Here is a 22,632-nt window from a genome sequence, read left to right as displayed (position 1 = left end):
CATAAAAACTAGGCAAATTCAACAATAAAAAACACAGTACATAAAAACTAGGCAAATTCAACAATAAAAAACACAGTACATAAAAACTAGGCAAATTCAACAATAAAAAACATAGTACATGAAAACTAGGCAAATTCAACAATAAAAAACACAGTACATGAAAACTAGGCAAATTCAACAATAAAAAAACACAGTACATAAAAACTAGGCAAATTCAACAATAAAAAACACAGTACATAAAAACTAGGCAAATTCAACAATAAAAAACACAGTACATGAAAACTAGGCAAATTCAACAATAAAAAACACAGTACATGAAAACTAGGCAAATTCAATAATAAAAAACACAGTACATAAAAACTAGGCAAATTCAACAATAAAAAACATAGTACATAACAACTAGGCAAATTCAATAATAAAAAAAACACAGTACATAAAAACTAGGCAAATTCGACAATAAAAAACATAGTATATAAAAACTAGGCAAATTTAACAACAGAAAAACACAGTACATAAAAACTAGGCAAATTCAACAATATCAACACAGTACATAAAAACTAGTCAAATTCAACAATAAAAAAACACAGTACATAAAAACTAGTCAAATTCAACAATAAAAAACATAGTACATAAAAACTAGGCAAATTCAATAATAAAAAAAACACAGTACATAAAAACTAGGCAAATTCAACAATAAAAAACACAGTACATAAAAACTAGGCAAATTCAACAATAAAAAACACAGTACATAAAAACTAGTCAAATTCAACAATAAAAAACACAGTACATGAAAACTAGGCAAATTCAACAACCATTTTTTAAAATAAGCAAAACACATTTTAATGACGAAATGTCTTAATGTCATCCGCCATTTTCTGTTTACATTAAGGTCAATCGCCGAACGGACACAATTCAACGTACATATATTATAATATCTGCTAGAAATCATTTACTCATCAAATTTTATTTTATTTTATAAAAACAAAAAATATGGATGAATTTGCATAAATTTTGGCGTAAAGCTTATTTTTGTTCCAACAGATAAGTATACACGAAACATTTTGTGCAAGTCTAAGTTTTTAAACTCGATGAGTACCAAAAGATTGATAATTATTTACCTGGTCTAGTTTTTTCAGATAAAGGTTGACACTGTGTTCTGCCTCAATCAATGGTTTACCCGAATTATATACGGAACACACAACCATTCCCAAGGAAAAGATATCGCTGAGAGAAGAGCACGTCTTGTCTGTGAGCATCTCAGGTGCCATGTAATTCAAGTCGGGTTGCGCCATCTTTGGTAGCTTGGTTGTCCACGGGTGGCACAGGTAGCTGTCCTACAATTCACACAATCACATTTCTTGGAAATTTGTCACATGTTAGTATTTCATTTTTGTTCACAATTTACACACATCTTTACGCATTTAGTAACAATGCACTTAAAAGTTTGATTTTTTTAAAATTCGTCAACCATTTTACAAATCATGCATCAGTGTTTAAATAGGAGAAAGCACATCCAATAAAGTAGAGGTCCCCAACCTGTGAGTCGCAATTCCAAATGGAGTCGCGCCATCAATGCTATTAGATCGCCAATTGATTTTAAGCCAATGTGAATATTATATAAAACACGATGAAAAACCAATATTGATAAAATGCAATTACAAGAATTTTCAGCAAAACGGTTCTAAAAATTTCCAGCAATGTCAGAAATCACAATAAAGAATTTATTGCTGTTCCCAACAATTTATGTGAAGCAGCATTCGTCCAACTTCTCATCCTTAAAAACAAGTCCCGAAATCAATTAAATGTGGAAGACGACTTGAGGTGTGTCATATTGACAACAAAGACCTGGATAGACTTGCTAGCTAAAAATACCAGCCATCTTATTAAAATTAGTTCATAAACATACTTTACATAACGGTGGAAATTTGTGTGTTCGAATAATTTCGAATTGATTTGAAATTAATTAATTTTTGTAGCGGCTTTGGAATTTTTTTTTTTACAAATATTTTGGAAATTAATACTGAATTTATGGAATATATAATTATATCACGAATAAATAATGAATAGTTCAATAATCGCAATATATTGCTGATTCTTTTGCACAAACATGAATGAATATATAAGAAAATTTAAGGATTAGAATCGCTTCCTTATTGATTTTTCTAAAATAAGTTGCTATATTTGATAGGTTGGGAACCACTACTTTAAAACATTATTTCTTAAAGTTAAAATGAAAACATTGGAAAACAGAGTAATTATTAAAATAAAAATGTATATCATTTTTTTTTCTGAAAATTTCGGCAGAATTCTATCTTAATCATAGAAAACTTTGTAATGTGCTTTGTTTTTTTTATTCTTTAATATAACCGCCAAGAAGATGAGCCGTTGAACTTTACCCTTCAAGAGCAATTACTTTTGGACTTAACATCACCATCAAAATGAAAAAAAAACAAAACAAACAACAACACAAATTACAGTCTTCTATGAATAGGGTGGAATTCCACCGATATCTTAGTATGTTTTAATAAAGACAGTTTTTTTAGAGGCGGCGAACTTTAAATTATGTAAATAAAAAAAAAATACACAAATATGTGATTCATTCAAAAAATTAAAATTTGTATATATTATTTAAATAAATTTCCGGGGATATAGTCCGCCACTCCCACGTATATGGCATAATCTAGAAGTCCATTTTTCACAACTCTACGCATTATGTTCAGCTCTATTTCGACAATAACACGCCCGATGCTGTCTTCCAAGTAGTTTATTGTATCTGGTTTATCAGCGTAGACATGGGAATAAAGAAAATAATTTAATGAGATTCAATTGCATGAACGAGGTACCAATTTGACGGGTGCATTTTGTGAAATTATTCGTTCATCAAATGTGGTTCTCAGTAAATTGATCGCATATCGTGCTGCGTTGCATGCGCCTCCATCTTGCTCAAACCACATGATTAATAGCTAAACCAAGCTGAATCAATATGACCGATAGTTGCTAAATGTGCAATAAAAAAATAGAGTTGTACATTTAAAGTTCCCCCTATAAGATGAGATTAAAAAATATGTGTATAATATATCAAATTGAATAAAATAGTTATAAACTTTCCGGTTCTTTAGAAAATACTTAATTACAACAAGAATATTATAATGAAAAATTCATAAAATTTTGATAAAACTTGGTTTTATTGATTCTAATAGGATCCAATGTCCTATAAATAGGACATCAAATAATTTATAAAATCTATGCAATAATATATCTACTACTTACTGCATAATTACTCTGAAGAAAGGATAAAATTCCTTTATCTTCATCAACGTCTCTCCAAGAGAAAAAATTCTTCCAAAATTTGCTAAAATTCTATTTATTCGATGATGTATGAACTTATATATTTTTTTTACATAGGCGTCACCACTTATCAAGGCCGAAAGGCCACTCAAGGATAAGGGTTAAAGAGTGTACAGTAGTCAAAAGGACAATATAGTAATCGATAGTAATGGAAGTTCGGTAAATTTGTTAACTTAAGTGGAACGGCTCATCAGAAACTTGTTCAGGTTGGACTTGAAGACAACCATATTATAGACAGCTGGAAAGCAGGAAAACGGAAGACAATTCCACAGGCGTGCAGTTCTAAGAAAAACACTTTGTTCATGGAATCTATGTTTAGGTTTAGGCACAGATAAAGAGTGGGGAAAATTATTTATAATGTTTTCAGCTAGTCGAGTGTTTCTTGTGAAAGTTTGGCGAGGGGGGACCATAGATTGAAGCTCAGTCGAACACTTTCCATGAAAATAACGATAAAGCAGAGACAAACTCGCAACATCTCTTCTGTGAGATAGAGGTTGCAGCGAAGAGAAAAGGACATCTCCCACCAGGCCACGAAGTCTATTTTGAACCCTAACAAGGCAAGACAAGTCTTTTCTAGCAGCTCCTGCCCATATGTGGCAACAGTATTCCATCCTTGGACGTATCTGGCTCTTATAGATAGAGAATTGCATCAGCAGTGAGATATCTACTGGATCGATAGAAGGATCCGACCATTTTTCCAGCGGCCTTGACAACAGATTTGATGTACGTGTTCCATTTAAGATCAGGAGTAAAGGTCAAGCCCAGAAGCCTGTCAAAACTTGAGGCCTCCCCAAGACGAGAGCCATTCATTTTAATTGATGCCAGATGGGGATCAGAACGTTGATGATGTAAACATAGAAGCTTGGTTTTAGATGCATTAAAAGTAACCAGCCACTCCTTTCCCCATTGTACAACGTGATCAAGATCAGAGGAGAGAGAATCGGAGAGAACTTGGTCGTTTACTGTCTTAGATGTGCTACCATAGATGGTAGTGTCGTCAGCAAAAATGTCTACGAATGATGTAAGGATGTGATTTGGAAGATCATTAATGTAGATCAGGAAAAGAGTTGGGCCAGGATGGACCCCTGAGGTACTCCAACATTTATACTGTGAACTTCTGATTTTTGCCCCTCAACTACTACTCTTATGAACCTATCAGAGAGAAATGATTTAATAATTGAGAAGACATTTCCAGCTATACCATAGCTGGAGATCTTGTGAAGTAAACCTTTATGCCATACCCTATCAAAGGCCTTTGATATGTCAAGAGCAATTGCCCTAGAAAGATTGCCTCTGTCGAGAGATTCGCTAATCCTATGAGATATAACTGTAAGCACATCTGCTGTAGATCTAGTAGAACGGAAACCATATTGTGTGTCACTAAGAAGGTTATTTTTGCTGAGATGGTTGATTACTTCTCTATTTTACACAAATTCCAGCAACTTACTCATGACGCACAGGAGACTTATTAGCCTGTACTGAGAGGGGGATGAACGATCACCTGAATTCTTAAATACAGCGCATACTGATGAGATTTTCCAGGGTGATGGGAAGCAATCTCCTTAAGACAACATTTAAACAGTTTTGTAAGTATGGGCGCTAGTTCTGGTTGATTTTTTTTAGTACTATAATTGGAATACCGTCAGGGCCGGTTGCTTTACTGGAATCAAGGTTTTTGATTAGCTTGGCAACATCACGTACAGATATTTGTATATCCCATAGTGTGTTTTCTGATACAGGAGGAAATATTGGGGGTTGGCGGCCTTGGTCGCAAAGGGTAGAATTGGCTGCAAAGTTCTTGGCAAAGAGTTTGGCTTTGTCTGATGCTGACGAGATTACCTCAGGTCCATTGATGATAGTTGGGATAGAGCACACGCTTCTGTTCAGGATTCTGTTTGCTATTTGCCAAAACTGGTGGGAACCAAGCCGCTGCTCAGCTACTTTGGACTTGACGGACTGAGCATACAACTCTCTTGCGTTCTTTATTACTTTCTTACAATGGTTGCTGGCAGTCCTGAAAGCGGCTTTAGTTTCATATATCTATTACGTTGGAAGCAGTGGAAAAAGTGGTTTCTGTGCGCAATAGCAGCAGCACATTCTGGAGAGAACCATGGCTGGCTGTTGAGTTTTTGCTGGAACTTTTTTGAGGATATGAAATTGTCTATACCTACAATTAACCATTCCGTCAGATCTGATACTATAGATGACACATCCTTTTTAAACATGGAACGCAGAGGAAGATCCGATATAAATGTACGGAAACTATCCCAGTCAGCCATAGTGTATCGATATACTGTACGACGGAGAGGTACGTTTGAGGACTTATTACATTTCATTTTTATCTTAATTGATACAACTGAGTGGTCGGAAGACCCAAGAGGAGACAGAACGGAAACTGAACATAGTTCAGGGTAAGTTGTGAGAAAAAGGTATAGGAGACTTGCATACTGGCCGTCATTGTCGAGCACACGGTGGGTTCGTGAACAATCTGAGTTAGGTCATAAGCAATGGAGAAATCATGACAGAACCTTCCCTCATCATCGGTTTTGTTTGAGTAAGTTAACCATTCCACCTTGTGAACATTGAAGTCTCCACATACGTGAATGTTAGCTGAAGGATGAGCAGATAGGACTTGGTCGATTTTCTCAGATATGCTTTTAAAGATAGTAACTCCGCTGTTGTGGGGGCGATAGAGAGTAAATATAAATGCCGTAGTGTGAGCTAGTGCTACTCGGAAGCACATATAGGGTAAGTTAGGATCTTCTCTGGAGATGTCCCTACCACATGGAAAGCCATCTTTTATATAGGCACATATTCCATGCCCATGGCGATCTTGGGGGTCAGATTTGGAAGTTAGGTTAGAGTATCCTTTAATTACGAACTCATTTAGGGAAATAGTCTGTCCAATTCCGGTTTCGCTTAAAAATAAAAGGTCTGGTTTAGTCTCCTGTAATTGGGCTTCAACCTCTGGAAGGTTAGAACGTAGACCCCTGATGTTGGAGAAGGAGACATGGTAGTGGGGGTTTACGTTGGAAGTTTCAGATCCGGATTTAATCGTGTATTATTTATTGAAACTTGTCATGATGGAATTTTGGAGTTTGTGGACTAGGTCGTCAGACTTGCTTAGAGCAGGACAGAGAGGGGAAACAAAGAGAGAAAAGTAACGAAGAATTTTATTTTCTTTTTTTTTTGTAGCACATGATAAGGTAAAGCCGTAACAATTACCCACTAGTATGGCATCGAGAGGCCCCACCAGAGACTACTGCATGGTCCAGAATCCATTCACCAAATGGCAATACAGCAGTCCCAGTACTTTGCGCCTGCTGATAGGACAGCCTCCTTAGTGGTTAATTCAAGGTTCGGGTCCCTGACTATCAGGCGGATAACGTCAGCCCAGATAAAACGTTTACCTCCAGCACCCTTACTAGTGACATGGCTACAAGGATAGACATAGAACAGAAAATTTCCGTCATCTCTGTCGACTGTTCACGCAAAATACTGCCAACCTAGAATACAGCTTTTTCTTCTCCCTTTGTCAGAAAAATCACTCATTAGAAAAATGAGGACTGAGTGACAAATATGCAAATTTTATACCGAGTGTACACCCTCTTGATTTCTAAAAACACAGCGGATGCAATAAGTATCCGTTACAAAGTAAAATGTTGCTTTATTTTTTATTACACGAAAACAAAATCAATAACAAAATGCTTTTCTAATGTATGTTTGTATGATAACTACAAATCTCGTATCAAAAATCATACGAAAATGCATTAGAATAGCATTTTGTTATTGATTTTGTTTTCGTGTAATAAAAATAAATGAACTTTTTGCTTTGTATCTGATACTTATTGCACTCATTGTATATCACATGTACCTAGTGTCCTACTTATAGAAGAGTCAATATTTCGCCTTTTAAATAGTAAACAAAACACCTTTCCTTTCAATTTGTGTATCTTAGCCTATTTTTAGTTATTGCAATTAGAAAATACTTTATTACGACAAGGGTATTATAGTGACTAATACCTCGATATTTTGATAAAACGTGGTTTATTTATTGCTAAAACACAATGCATATACTTTTTACTAGGTAGTAGTGATCAGCGCTTATGAAGGTTTAAAGGCAACTCGAGGATGTGGTTTAATGAGTGCCAGGTGGTCGATGAGACAGCATCCTAATGATCAGTAATGGCGAAACTTGGGTAGGATTTCATTATTTAAGAGGAAGATTCAACAAGAATTTGTTTATATTGAATTTGAAAACGGTCACATTTTATCTAATTTATGAATAACTTGCTATACTATTTATAGGATAGTGAATCCTATTAGAATAAATAGAACCAAGTTTTATCAAAATTTTAATACATTTTTCATTATAATATTCTTGTTGTAATTAGGTATTTTCTAAAGAAAGTTTTATAATTATTCAATTTGATATATTACACATATTTATTTTTTTATCTCATCTTATAGGGTGAACTTTAGATTGACAACTCTATTTTCTTTGATTGCACATTTAGCAACTATCGGTCATATTGAGCTCAGTTGAAAAGCAGCCGCGCAGTATTGTGTTCAACGTGAGGGTAGTTCTAAGAAAGAAACTTTACTCTTGGAACTTTTGTTCATTTTTATGTACAGGCAGAGAATAAAGGGTAATTGTTGACAGTGTAGCTAGATGAATGTCTATTGTGAATGTTCTGCAGAGTAGGGTATAGATAGAAACTCAGTCGAGCACCTGACATGTGGAAATGATCCGTATTATTTTGATTTATCGGACTATTGTGCTCATCTTTAGTGTTATTTTCACAAAGTTTCGGTCGAAGTAACCTCCGACCTTCTTCCGGTGTATCTTGTAGAACTCGGGAATTTGGACGAAATTTTGAACGGAACCCTTTTTTTATTTCACGGAGGTAGCATGCTCTTGTTCTGTCAGCCGGTGAAGTAAATAAAGGGTTCCGTTCGAAATACCATCCAAATTCCTGAGTTCGACAGAAACATTCCTGAGTTGGATAAGATACATTTGAGGAAAGTCGGAGATGAAATCGACCGAAACATCGTGAAAATGACACTCAAGATGAGAACAGTAGTCCAAAGAATCCAAATAATACGAATAAGCAATCCTCAGCTAAAAAATATAGAAATGGAAACGATTCATTTTATGCGATTACTCCAAAAGCTATTTTACACATTGCACTGTGAAATTGCGAGTTCATGACTTATATAATAATATTATTACGTAAATGGCCACAACAAATCTATTAGGCCGATCATGCACCCGGAAGACTTTGAATGGCTTTGTCGTTCATTACGTGTAGAAATTGATTCATCCAGAAGGGTGGGAGATGTATAGGAGTGTAAGAACAATGGTTATGGAAGAGGAACCGGTTTTATGATGGACAATGAGGAATGGCTAGGAACAATGGAAAAATATTTCTGCGATAGCAATAGTGCTTGAATATTGCCATCAACGCAAATTTAGTACTTATGAAGAGAAGGTACCGTGCTGAAATAATAACGTTATTATTTAGAAACCCATGGAAAATGGGAGGGTGTTTTGTAACAGTTTCGCGTAAAAATTGAATAAACAAAAGGTACTGTAAAACTTGAATTTAGCTTAGAAAATACTATAAAATAGTACAGTATATTATATGTATATGTACCGAAAATTTAGGCATAGAACATGCGAAAATATCAGATATAAATAAAAACAAACAAATGAGAATACCAATAAATCAATTAATTAGAATTATAAATTATTATCGCATTATAAAATAGATATTTTGTCTTTTGGAGTTACATTTTTTTTTTATCATAAACCGTGTGATAGTAAATGCTATACGCTGTTCTCATCAGTCGCCATTAAGAATGAAAGCGAGATTTTACTTTGATAAATATTCGGTTGATACGGAAGTTTTTGCGGGATTTTTTAGATTTTGAATTTAAATGATGTATTTTCAAGTAAGTTTTCGTTATAATACTTTTACTTTATATATCATTTTAAAGACAGTTTTTTAGCTTTATCTAATTGTTTAAACTACAATCGCTTTAAAACAAATATGTCTACTTTTCAGAACGATGAATAAAAGATGGGGAAAAAGCAAATTCATACAATTTCTAATTTCAATTCAAGTTAGGCCGAAAAGTTCGCGATATTAACGAAGCATTTGTATCAGAAACTATACGCTCAGCACAATGGCGGTTTATGAAATTTCGTGGCAACGACGAGAGTCTTAAAGATGATGAGCGTAGTGGTCGGCTATCGAATGTTGACAACGATCAATTCAGAGGCTTAGTCGAAGCCAATCCACACACAACTGTTCAAAAACTTCTGAATTAGACTAACGTATACGACGATTTCCAACTACTTGAGTGAGATTGGCAAGTCAAAGAACTTGATAAATAGGTGTCTTACAAATAGAAAGACAACCAAAAAAAAAACGCGGTTATGAAGTGTCATTTTTGCCTTTTACACAACAAAAACGACTCGTTTCTCGACCGGGTTGTGACTTGCGATAAAAAGTGGGTTCTTTGCGACAACCGGCGACGCTCAACTCAGTGATTAGATGCCGACGCAGCTTCACGACACTTCCCGAAGCCAAAGGTGCACGAAAAGAAGATCATGCTGACTGTTCGGTGGTCGGCGACCGATCTCATCCATTACAGATTTTTGAATGCAGGCAAAACCATTAAATTGGAGAAGTACTGTCAACAAATGGATGAAATGCACCAGAAACTTCGACAATAACGTCCAGTATATGAAAAACCCCTATTCTCCCCGACTCAATTCTTGACCACACGTTGCGAAACCGATCTTGCAGAAGTTGAACGAATTGGAAAACGAAACTCTGCCTCATACGCCATATTCTCCAAACCTACTGACTACCATTTTGAAAGCATTTCGAGAATTTCTGCGTAAGAAATGCTTAAAAAAACCCAAGAGATATCAAAAACGCCTTCAGCGACTTCATCGCCACCAGAACGCAAGATTTTAATGTTACTGGCATAAATACACTTGTTTTGCTTTGGCAAAATGTGTTTATTCTGATGGCGTTTATTTTGACCAATAAGTGTTTATTCAAACAAAGATATGCGCATCTAAATTTAAAAGTAAAAAACCGCAATAATTTTTTTGTCAACCTCATACATGATTAAACATTAAACCAAATAGGATTATTAGATTTAAATTTCAAGTTTCATATGCTCAACAATTGTTTTTTTAATAAGTTGTCATCAAGACCCAAACAACAAGGGTTAATGATACCAGAGGACAATGAGCCAGATAGAATAGCAGATGGCGCAGAATTTAATTATTTAAAAGGACGGCTTAAGAAGACTTTGTTAACATTGAAATTGAAAACGATCATGTTTATGGCAGAAAACAGCCGTGTGTTATTACGTTCTACATCGAAAGTTCTTGGAACTGAACTCTGCTTATAGAAAAAATATTTACAGTTGTAGTAGCTGGGCGAGCATTGGATACGAATGTTTTACAGGGATGAATCAGATATTGGAGCTCGGTCGAGCACCTCACATGAAAATATAGTTAAAGTTGCGAAAGACCAACAACGTTTCTTCGGAAGAAAGAGATCACAGGTAAGATAAGATAACATCACCCACTAAATTGTAAATCAATTTTGAAGAAAGAAGAAAATGCTCTAAAAGGTATTTCTCAAGATGCAGCAATAATACTTCGTTTTATCATATAAAGCGTGCACATTTGCTTTGTTTACTTATTCTAAACTGCAAAATATTAAAAAAAACCTGTGTTTCATCGCATATCTTACTAGCGTGATACGCTAAAGACATCGAATTATATGCGATGGATTCTAAGTTTGGTTTTTGTTCTGTCTTGCGGTATATTCTTCTATTTGAAGTTATTTGATGCAAAGGCACAACAGCCAAAGATTCATTGCGTATGATCAAACCTTACTATTTTCCCAGATACTTGTTCAGATTCTGATCCAAATTCTGGAAACACCGCGCCCGCATCTATCGGCATGATTATGGAAGCAGCCAGAAAATGCCGACTACACAAAAACTGTCAAAGATGATAGATTCAAAATATGGCAATCAAGTGAGACAAACTAACAAAATGGCGGGAAAAATGTAAAACAATAAAAATAGTTACCATAAGTTGAATTGTATGAAGAAGACTAATATTTATCAAAAAAGTATATAAATTTTTTTTTTCAATGAGATTTTCAAATAAATTGTTTTATTTTGTATTTTTTTTAATTAATAATTTTTTACAACGAAAACATGGAAATAACTGGGGAAAAGTATGTTTCACTTTCAAGAAATTTAAAAAAATTAAAATTACCAATAGACACGAGTTTTTTTTAAAGAGGTATAACTTGTTCCCTACAGTTTTCCTGCAAATCATTCTACATATTTTTATATTTTAATAATTTTTTGGATTTTTTTCTTTAAAATAAGTTTTCTTTTCTTGAGAGAAAACGATAACTCCTTTAAGAGTATTAATGTTTCTGTACATAATTCTGTCATGCATTTTCGAGTTGTACACAAAAACAAAAAATGGATGTTTGTGCACTTTTGAACCGCGCTATTTTTAAATAGTATTTTCAAGTTAAATTAAAGTTTTACGACATCCTTTTTTATTAAATTGTTATGTGAAAGTACAGAATAGTTACAAAATCACCCTCCTCTCCCATGTTAAAAATGGCTTTCTAAATAATGACATTATTTTTTCAACACGGTTCAATAAGTGTATAAGTAAAAAAATTGTTTTGAAATTAATTTCATGAATTCATTGAAATATGTCATGTGCTCACAGCTGATTATCGATTAACTAACATTTGCGTCAACATTTGCTTCCGTAAACATACCGGGGAATACCGTCGCGATGTTACCACAACTTGGATCAGAATCTAAACAAGTGCTACTCTCCCCATTGCTAGGAAGTAAGGAATGCTGGTAGATTCTCTTTCCCTAACTACAGTAGCACATAAATAACCATAATAAATTATGGTAGGTAGGATTCGAACTCCCCATACCTGATTTAATAATTGACAACGTTATCCGTTCACAATCACGCACTGCACGCGGATGCTTCTAGTGAAGACGAGACGGAATCAATTAACCGGCGTGCTCAACTTATTATCGTCAATTCTACTGTGAATATATGAAACATGGAGAAGACCAAAGCGACTTTCTTGTGGTTTCTCTCAACTGATATAATTCAGTTGTGGAAATATCTGAAATCGGACCGAATAGATGCACGCACGTAACTATTTATCTAGTTAGTAGACTAAACTATATCATGACATGGAACACGTGTTTTTGCCATTATTTCATTCATTTTTATGCGAAACTCATTATCAAACAACTGACAATTAGCAATGTTTATAAGCTTAGTTAATATTCGCAAAGCTTTATTGTAAATTTGTAAAGCATGCAAATTCATTATCTAGATGTGAAATTAAAATGGATATAAAGAAAGTATTTTTTATTGACGGGCGATAATAAATAAGCAGCATATCTATATATCTATCTATCTATCTATCTATATATATATCTATCTATCATCATTTATTATAGCTGGAGATGGGATACTTTACCGGATGCCGAACATTCATCCACTATATCACACATTTCAACCAATATTATTTTTTAAGATTTAAACCGCACTTTAAACTGCAATTGTTTTTATCTGTCTTGCACTTGGTTCACCGAGTATATTTGCGAAATTTGTTTTGAAATTATAGTTACAAGAATGATAAATATCTTCCTTAGATTCCATTTTCTTTTCATGTTATGCGTATGACGTTGGTATTTCGTTATCTCTTCTCCTCGGTGATGTTTAAACCAGAATTATTGCAGAAACCTCTATTGTTGTATATAAGACATTTATCCGTTTATTTGCTGTGTTGTTTAATCTTTCTCCTTGTCCCATATCACTATGATAGGTTTAATAACTTCGTTTTCTAGGTACATAGCTGTAAGAATTACAAAATCATCTTAGATTATGTATGATTTATTTCTAACTATTCTTTTTTTTAATTCATTTTAAATCAGTCGAAATTCTCAAAAATCAGGGGATTCTCTTCGTGGGGTTGATACTTGATCTCTAAAAGAGATGCATAAAAGGCCTTTTCATGAATCCAGTTTCTTTTATAATTACTGGAATGATGAAGAGCTTCAATAAAATTCTATTTTATTTTCATGTTGTATATAAGACATTTATCCGTTTATTTGCTGTATTTTACTTTAGTCGAAGTTCTCAGAAATAAGGAGGCTAGCACTTCATTTCTATATGAGATATATAGATATTATTCTATAAAATTTCTATATGAGGTACATAGATTCTATATTATTTCTATATGAGATACATAGATTCTATATTATTTCGATATGAGATACATAGATATTATTCCATATTATTTCTATATGAGATACATAGATATTATTCTATATTATTTCTATATGAGATACATAGATATTGTTCTATATTATTTCTATATGAGATACATAGATATTATTCTAGTATATGAGATACATAGATATTATTTCTATATGAGATACATAGATATTATTCCAGTATATGAGATACATAGATATTATTCTATATTATTTCTATATGAGATACATAGATATTATTCTATATTATTTCTATATGAGATAAATAGATATTATTCTATATTATTTCTATATGAGATACATAGATATTATTCTATATTATTTCTATATGAGATACATAGATTCTATATTATTTCTATATGAGATACATAGATATTATTCTATATTATTTCTATATGAGATACATAGATATTATTCTGTATTATTTCTATATGAGATACATAGATATTATTCTATATTATTTCTATATGAGATACATAGATATTATTCTATATTATTTCTATATGAGATACATAGATTCTATATTATTTCTATATGAGATACATAGATATCATTCTATATTATTTCTATATGAGATACATAGATATTATTCTTTATTATTTCTATATGAGATACATAGATATTATTCGAGTATATGAGATACATAGATATTATTTCTATATGAGATACATAGATATAATTTCTATATGAGATACATAGATATTATTTTAGTATATGAGATACATAGATATTATTTAAGTATATGAGATACATAGATATTATTTTAGTATATGAGATACATAGATATTATTCTATATTATTTCTATATGAGATACATAGATATTATTCGAGTATATGAGATACATAGATATTATTTCTATATGAGATACATAGATATAATTTCTATATGAGATACATAGATATTATTTTAGTATATGAGATACATAGATATTATTTAAGTATATGAGATACATAGATATTATTTTAGTATATGAGATACATAGATATTATTCGAGTATATGAGATACATAGATATTATTCTATATTATTTCTATATGAGATACATAGATATTATTCGAGTATATGAGATACATAGATATTATTCTATATTATTTCTATATGAGATACATAGATATTATTCTAGTATATGAGATACATAGATATTATTTCTATATAAGATACATAGATATTATTCCAGTATATGAGATACATAGATATTATTTCTATATGAGATACATAGATATTATTTCTATATGAGATACATAGATATTATTTTTATATGAGATACATAGATATTATTCTAGTATATGAGATACATAGATATTATTTCTATATGAGATACATAGATATTATTTCTATATGAGATACATAGATATTATTCTAGTATATGAGATACATAGATATTAGTTCTATATGAGATACATAGATATTATTTCTATATGAGATACATAGATATTATTTCTATATGAGATACATAGATATTATTTCTATATGAGATACATAGATATTATTTCTATATGAGATACATAGATATTATTCTAGTATATGAGATACATATATATTATTCGAGTATATGAGATACATAGATATTATTAGAGTATATGAGATACATAGATATTATTCGAGTATATGAGATACATATATATTATTTCTATATGAGATACATAGATATTATTTCTATATGAGATACATAGATATTATTTCTATATGAGATACATAGATATTATTTCTATAATGAGATACATAGATATTATTCTAGTATATGAAATACATAGATATTATTTCTATATGAGATACATAGATATTATTCGAGTATATGAGATACATAGATATTATTTCTATATGAGATACATAGATATTATTTCTATATGAGATACATAGATATTATTCTAGTATATGAGATACATAGATATTATTCTATATTATTTCTATATGAGATACATAGATATTATTTCTATATGAGATACATAGATATTATTTCTATATGAGATACAAAGATATTATTCGAGTATATGAGATACATAGATATTATTCTATATTATTTCTATATGAGATACATAGATATTATTTCTATATGAGATACATAGATATTATTTCTATATGAGATACATAGATATTATTCGAGTATATGAGATACATAGATATTATTTCTATATGAGATACATATATATTATTTCTATATGCGATACATAGATATTATTCTAGTATATGAGATACATAGATATTATTCTATATTATTTCTATATGAGATAAATATATATTATTTCTATATGAGATACATATATATTATTTCTATATGAGATACATAGATTCTATATTATTTCTATATGAGATACATAGATATTATTCTATATTATTTCTATATGAGATACATAGATATTATTCTGTATTATTTCTATATGAGATACATAGATATTATTCTATATTATTTCTATATGAGATACATAGATATTATTCTATATTATTTCTATATGAGATACATAGATTCTATATTATTTCTATATGAGATACATAGATATCATTCTATATTATTTCTATATGAGATACATAGATATTATTCTTTATTATTTCTATATGAGATACATAGATATTATTCGAGTATATGAGATACATAGATATTATTTCTATATGAGATACATAGATATAATTTCTATATGAGATACATAGATATTATTTTAGTATATGAGATACATAGATATTATTTAAGTATATGAGATACATAGATATTATTTTAGTATATGAGATACATAGATATTATTCTATATTATTTCTATATGAGATACATAGATATTATTCGAGTATATGAGATACATAGATATTATTTCTATATGAGATACATAGATATAATTTCTATATGAGATACATAGATATTATTTTAGTATATGAGATACATAGATATTATTTAAGTATATGAGATACATAGATATTATTTTAGTATATGAGATACATAGATATTATTCGAGTATATGAGATACATAGATATTATTCTATATTATTTCTATATGAGATACATAGATATTATTCGAGTATATGAGATACATAGATATTATTCTATATTATTTCTATATGAGATACATAGATATTATTCTAGTATATGAGATACATAGATATTATTTCTATATAAGATACATAGATATTATTCTAGTATATGAGATACATAGATATTATTTCTATATGAGATACATAGATATTATTTCTATATGAGATACATAGATATTATTTTTATATGAGATACATAGATATTATTCTAGTATATGAGATACATAGATATTATTTCTATATGAGATACATAGATATTATTTCTATATGAGATACATAGATATTATTCTAGTATATGAGATACATAGATATTAGTTCTATATGAGATACATAGATATTATTTCTATATGAGATACATAGATATTATTTCTATATGAGATACATAGATATTATTTCTATATGAGATACATAGATATTATTTCTATATGAGATACATAGATATTATTCTAGTATATGAGATACATATATATTATTCGAGTATATGAGATACATAGATATTATTAGAGTATATGAGATACATAGATATTATTCGAGTATATGAGATACATATATATTATTTCTATATGAGATACATAGATATTATTTCTATATGAGATACATAGATATTATTTCTATATGAGATACATAGATATTATTTCTATAATGAGATACATAGATATTATTCTAGTATATGAAATACATAGATATTATTTCTATATGAGATACATAGATATTATTCGAGTATATGAGATACATAGATATTATTTCTATATAAGATACATAGATATTATTCCAGTATATGAGATACATAGATATTATTTCTATATGAGATACATAGATATTATTTCTATATGAGATACATAGATATTATTTTTATATGAGATACATAGATATTATTCTAGTATATGAGATACATAGATATTATTTCTATATGAGATACATAGATATTATTTCTATATGAGATACATAGATATTATTCTAGTATATGAGATACATAGATATTAGTTCTATATGAGATACATAGATATTATTTCTATATGAGATACATAGATATTATTTCTATATGAGATACATAGATATTATTTCTATATGAGATACATAGATATTATTCTAGTATATGAGATACATATATATTATTCGAGTATATGAGATACATAGATATTATTAGAGTATATGAGATACATAGATATTATTCGAGTATATGAGATACATATATATTATTTCTATATGAGATACATAGATATTATTTCTATATGAGATACATAGATATTATTTCTATATGAGATACATAGATATTATTTCTATAATGAGATACATAGATATTATTCTAGTATATGAAATACATAGATATTATTTCTATATGAGATACATAGATATTATTCGAGTATATGAGATACATAGATATTATTTCTATATGAGATACATAGATATTATTTCTATATGAGATACATAGATATTATTCTAGTATATGAGATACATAGATATTATTCTATATTATTTCTATATGAGATACATAGATATTATTTCTATATGAGATACATAGATATTATTTCTATATGAGATACAAAGATATTATTCGAGTATATGAGATACATAGATATTATTCTATATTATTTCTATATGAGATACATAGATATTATTTCTATATGAGATACATAGATATTATTTCTATATGAGATACATAGATATTATTCGAGTATATGAGATACATAGATATTATTTCTATATGAGATACATATATATTATTTCTATATGCGATACATAGATATTATTCTAGTATATGAGATACATAGATATTATTCTATATTATTTCTATATGAGATAAATATATATTATTTCTATATGAGATACATATATATTATTTCTATATGAGATACATAGATTCTATATTATTTCTATATGAGATACATAGATATTATTCTATATTATTTCTATATGAGATACATAGATATTATTCTGTATTATTTCTATATGAGATACATAGATATTATTCTATATTATTTCTATATGAGATACATAGATATTATTCTATATTATTTCTATATGAGATACATAGATTCTATATTATTTCTATATGAGATACATAGATATCATTCTATATTATTTCTATATGAGATACATAGATATTATTCTTTATTATTTCTATATGAGATACATAGATATTATTCGAGTATATGAGATACATAGATATTATTTCTATATGAGATACATAGATATAATTTCTATATGAGATACATAGATATTATTTTAGTATATGAGATACATAGATATTATTTAAGTATATGAGATACATAGATATTATTTTAGTATATGAGATACATAGATATTATTCTATATTATTTCTATATGAGATACATAGATATTATTCGAGTATATGAGATACATAGATATTATTTCTATATGAGATACATAGATATAATTTCTATATGAGATACATAGATATTATTTTAGTATATGAGATACATAGATATTATTTAAGTATATGAGATACATAGATATTATTTTAGTATATGAGATACATAGATATTATTCGAGTATATGAGATACATAGATATTATTCTATATTATTTCTATATGAGATACATAGATATTATTCGAGTATATGAGATACATAGATATTATTCTATATTATTTCTATATGAGATACATAGATATTATTCTAGTATATGAGATACATAGATATTATTTCTATATAAGATACATAGATATTATTCCAGTATATGAGATACATAGATATTATTTCTATATGAGATACATAGATATTATTTCTATATGAGATACATAGATATTATTTTTATATGAGATACATAGATATTATTCTAGTATATGAGATACATAGATATTATTTCTATATGAGATACATAGATATTTTTTCTATATGAGATACATAGATATTATTCTAGTATATGAGATACATAGATATTAGTTCTATATGAGATACATAGATATTATTTCTATATGAGATACATAGATATAATTTCTATATGAGATACATAGATATTATTTCTATATGAGATACATAGATATTATTTCTATATGAGATACATAGATATTATTCTAGTATATGAGATACATATATATTATTCGAGTATATGAGATACATAGATATTATTAGAGTATATGAGATACATAGATATTATTCGAGTATATGAGATACATATATATTATTTCTATATGAGATACATAGATATTATTTCTATATGAGATACATAGATATTATTTCTATATGAGATACATAGATATTATTTCTATAATGAGATACATAGATATTATTCTAGTATATGAAATACATAGATATTATTTCTATATGAGATACATAGATATTATTCGAGTATATGAGATACATAGATATTATTTCTATATAAGATACATAGATATTATTCCAGTATATGAGATACATAGATATTATTTCTATATGAGATACATAGATATTATTTCTATATGAGATACATAGATATTATTTTTATATGAGATACATAGATATTATTCTAGTATATGAGATACATAGATATTATTTCTATATGAGATACATAGATATTATTTCTATATGAGATACATAGATATTATTCTAGTATATGAGATACATAGATATTAGTTCTATATGAGATACATAGATATTATTTCTATATGAGATACATAGATATTATTTCTATATGAGATACATAGATATTATTTCTATATGAGATACATAGATATTATTTCTATATGAGATACATAGATATTATTCTAGTATATGAGATACATATATATTATTCGAGTATATGAGATACATAGATATTATTAGAGTATATGAGATACATAGATATTATTCGAGTATATGAGATACATATATATTATTTCTATATGAGATACATAGATATTATTTCTATATGAGATACATAGATATTATTTCTATATGAGATACATAGATATTATTTCTATAATGAGATACATAGATATTATTCTAGTATATGAAATACATAGATATTATTTCTATATGAGATACATAGATATTATTCGAGTATATGAGATACATAGATATTATTTCTATATGAGATACATAGATATTATTTCTATATGAGATACATAGATATTATTCTAGTATATGAGATACATAGATATTATTCTATATTATTTCTATATGAGATACATAGATATTATTTCTATATGAGATACATAGATATTATTTCTATATGAGATACAAAGATATTATTCGAGTATATGAGATACATAGATATTATTCTATATTATTTCTATATGAGATACATAGATATTATTTCTATATGAGATACATAGATATTATTTCTATATGAGATACATAGATATTATTCGAGTATATGAGATACATAGATATTATTTCTATATGAGATACATATATATTATTTCTATATGCGATACATAGATATTATTCTAGTATATGAGATACATAGATATTATTCTATATTATTTCTATATGAGATAAATATATATTATTTCTATATGAGATACATATATATTATTTCTATATGAGATACATAGATTCTATATTATTTCTATATGAGATACATAGATATTATTCTATATTATTTCTATATGAGATACATAGATATTATTCTGTATTATTTCTATATGAGATACATAGATATTATTCTATATTATTTCTATATGAGATACATAGATATTATTCTATATTATTTCTATATGAGATACATAGATTCTATATTATTTCTATATGAGATACATAGATATCATTCTATATTATTTCTATATGAGATACATAGATATTATTCTTTATTATTTCTATATGAGATACATAGATATTATTCGAGTATATGAGATACATAGATATTATTTCTATATGAGATACATAGATATAATTTCTATATGAGATACATAGATATTATTTTAGTATATGAGATACATAGATATTATTTAAGTATATGAGATACATAGATATTATTTTAGTATATGAGATACATAGATATTATTCTATATTATTTCTATATGAGATACATAGATATTATTCGAGTATATGAGATACATAGATATTATTTCTATATGAGATACATAGATATAATTTCTATATGAGATACATAGATATTATTTTAGTATATGAGATACATAGATATTATTTAAGTATATGAGATACATAGATATTATTTTAGTATATGAGATACATAGATATTATTCGAGTATATGAGATACATAGATATTATTCTATATTATTTCTATATGAGATACATAGATATTATTCGAGTATATGAGATACATAGATATTATTCTATATTATTTCTATATGAGATACTTAGATATTATTCTAGTATATGAGATACATAGATATTATTTCTATATAAGATACATAGATATTATTCCAGTATATGAGATACATAGATATTATTTCTATATGAGATACATAGATATTATTTCTATATGAGATACATAGATATTATTTTTATATGAGATACATAGATATTATTCTAGTATATGAGATACATAGATATTATTTCTATATGAGATACATAGATATTATTTCTATATGAGATACATAGATATTATTCTAGTATATGAGATACATAGATATTATTTCTATATGAGATACATAGATATTAGTTCTATATGAGATACATAGATATTATTTCTATATGAGATACATAGATATTATTTCTATATGAGATACATAGATATTATTTCTATATGAGATACATAGATATTATTCTAGTATATGAGATACATATATATTATTCGAGTATATGAGATACATAGATATTATTAGAGTATATGAGATACATAGATATTATTCGAGTATATGAGATACATATATATTATTTCTATATGAGATACATAGATATTATTTCTATATGAGATACATAGATATTATTTCTATATGAGATACATAGATATTATTTCTATAATGAGATACATAGATATTATTCTAGTATATGAAATACATAGATA

General features: G+C 28.3%; 1 protein-coding gene across 14 annotated transcripts in view; it reads right to left on the bottom strand.

The window, feature by feature from the left end:
• The window catches only part of LOC145295882 (SCY1-like protein 2), a 681,757-nt gene that overhangs the window by 155,114 nt on the left and 504,011 nt on the right, over positions 1-22,632 (bottom strand). For all 14 annotated transcript variants that reach the window (XR_013869903.1, XM_080141631.1, XM_080141623.1 and 11 more), the window contains exon 6: positions 1,119-1,334. Coding sequence is in view for 13 of the 14 variants with exons in the window: in XM_080141631.1 (XP_079997757.1) it covers positions 1,119-1,334 (216 nt within the window). In the remaining variant the exon portion in view is untranslated. The remainder of the gene's footprint in view (positions 1-1,118; positions 1,335-22,632) is intronic.

This window comes from Euprymna scolopes, chromosome 16, assembly GCF_053919585.1.
Source record: "Euprymna scolopes isolate OS-2025 chromosome 16, ASM5391958v1, whole genome shotgun sequence".
In the NCBI taxonomy this organism is placed as follows: Eukaryota; Metazoa; Mollusca; class Cephalopoda; order Sepiida; family Sepiolidae; genus Euprymna; species Euprymna scolopes.
The sequence above is the reverse complement of the archived record's forward strand: the minus strand, read 5'-3'. Positions and strand labels throughout refer to the sequence as shown.